Here is a 2,090-nt window from a genome sequence, read left to right as displayed (position 1 = left end):
CCAAGACATGAAATAGCATGTGCTGATGTAAAACCTTAATGGTATGTTAAAGACATCTATCACTGGCAAACTGAATGGTGAGGAATTTCTGCGTCTGTGGAAGAAGGTTGCCACATACAAGGTAAAAGGAACCAAGTGAAAGATGAAACATGTTTCATAATAAAACATCAGATCAGAATGATTTTCCTGATCATGGTTTGTGTGTTCTTACTGTCTTGGGTTTCACATAACTAAATGTCTTCTCTTCACCCAGGACATTTTCTTCCGCACTGATGTTTCAAAGACAGGAACACTGTCACTGAGTGAGCTCAGGAATGCAATCATGGCCTCAGGTAGACAATGAACCAGATCTTTTCATCTGCTAAGGACATAACTAATTGAACCATCCTGGAAGTTATCCAGGTACCCCATAAATAGTACACACAAGCTGTGGATGAAGTATAAGTTGTGTATTGCAACTCCTACATAAGTGAAGTATAATATAAATTTGTGGGATCATGCAATGGTTAGTAGAGTGGGAAAGAAGAAGAACAAAGTTCTGCCATGGAAATCTGTATTCATGTTTTAGACTTTTCTCAACTTTAGAGGGGAAATCTCTTTGGTGGAACTGTTACAACTCACAGCCACCTGAAATGTGATGAGAGGCCCCAAGTAAACTTTTTTGTAAGGGCTAAGAAGGTTAGGAACCTAGACTAAAATGAAAATGTGCATATTGTATTATGATATTCATAGATGCATTGAATCCTAATATTACCTCAACTAATACCTCAAGAAGAGGTTACATAAATGAAAACATTTAACAAGGAAGAAACAGCTGTGGCTGGTGGCCAGCAACCACACAAACCACAAAAAACATAATAGGTTATATGTCTGAACAAGAACAGGCTGGGATGTCTCAACCAGGAAACATTTATTTCCCATGTGAAGAACAAGTAGGGTTTCTACAAGTATACAAGGGTGGTGTATCACAGCAATGACAGTGTGTTAATTATTTTACCCATAGACTGCTTTTATGCATATGAAGGGTTTTAATCTTAATGATAAAGAATGAAATGCATCACGTGTTATTGATGTATGCAAATTTTCCCTTGCCATGGAACACATGATTAAGCATGTAGCAGGAACTATCTTAATGTTATGTCCATGTTAATGTTTTCATAAAGTTTGGCATGAGTTTACTAACTCTACTCCAAACCTTTCAATTAAAAAATTGATGACTTGTCTGTCATCTGTATTTCGATTATGTAATGTCATCATCTGCTTTTGTTTATCACAAACTGATTTAAACAGATGAGGGACACAATGATGAACAATTTAGTACTTAAACAGAGCCAATTTGTATTTTGCATTATTATAATACATGCAAACATGGACAGTCAAAGCGCATTAAGCATCTTTCACAGCAGACATTTGGAATTGCTATAGCACAGGTGTTGGTTATAACATTAACAATGGCTGGCTCTGTTTTATTCAAGAGTCCCAGAGAGCTACGACAGCGTGACAGTGTAATGGCTTAGAGAAATAAAACAAAATCTGTAGGTGAATCAATGACAAAAACAATAGTTGCTAAAATAAGATGTTGCCTGAACTCTTTTTCCTAAATGTGTGTTGGTCAGGAAAGAGGATCAACGATGACATGCTGAATCTGATGGCTCTGCGCTATGGTGCCTCCTCTGGACACATAACACTGGAGAGCTTTATCACTCTAATCCTGCGCTTTGACTGTATGACCCGTAAGTAAATCTGCACTCTACTCTCTCTACTGTCATAGCAAACAACACTTAACTGAGATGTCTGTTTTATACTTCATTTTGTATTTTTGTGAGTGGTGCTCACAACAGTTTTTGCTCCTCCTTGGAGGGCAATACTAATTTCAAACATTTTAGAGTGTAAAACCTGCAGAATAACATGTTTCTATGACAGTAAATGCAAAAGCTATAAAGAATAGTCAACAGTTTGAATCTCTGCAACAGTCCGATAGTTAAAACAACTTTTCTCCACATTTAGGCAGGGTTATCTGCAAAAGAGACATAGTCACATCAGTGAAGGAAATCAAAAGCACTTAGGTAGAACAAGCAGTTAACTAATAG

General features: G+C 37.0%; 1 protein-coding gene across 1 annotated transcript; it reads left to right on the top strand.

The window, feature by feature from the left end:
* Positions 1 to 7: 7 nt before the first annotated feature.
* On the top strand, positions 8 to 1,763 carry LOC111651776 (calpain small subunit 1-like). The gene is made up of 3 exons (XM_023401822.2): positions 8 to 121; positions 254 to 332; positions 1,617 to 1,763. Exons 1-3 carry the CDS (start codon positions 44 to 46, stop codon positions 1,739 to 1,741), a joined length of 282 nt encoding a protein of 93 aa, XP_023257590.1. The 5' UTR covers positions 8 to 43; the 3' UTR covers positions 1,742 to 1,763.
* Positions 1,764 to 2,090: the final 327 nt, after the last annotated feature.

This window comes from Seriola lalandi, unplaced genomic scaffold (genome assembly GCF_002814215.2).
Source record: "Seriola lalandi dorsalis isolate HSWRI2012SDOR001 ecotype SW California unplaced genomic scaffold, Sedor1 jcf7180001973329, whole genome shotgun sequence".
In the NCBI taxonomy this organism is placed as follows: domain Eukaryota; kingdom Metazoa; phylum Chordata; class Actinopteri; order Carangiformes; family Carangidae; genus Seriola; species Seriola lalandi.
Note: the sequence above shows the minus strand (reverse complement) of the source record. Positions and strands in the feature narration are given on the sequence as shown.

Bases quoted from the DNA above. Each gene is read 5' to 3' on its own strand.
- LOC111651776 (XM_023401822.2), top strand. From the start codon at position 44: ATGTTAAAGACATCTATCACTGGCAAACTGAATGGTGAGGAATTTCTG. The intron at 122-253 runs GTAAAAGGAACC...CTCTTCACCCAG, and splicing joins AGAAGGTTGCCACATACAAG to GACATTTTCTTCCGCACTGA. The intron at 333-1,616 runs GTAGACAATGAA...TGTGTTGGTCAG, and splicing joins GAATGCAATCATGGCCTCAG to GAAAGAGGATCAACGATGAC.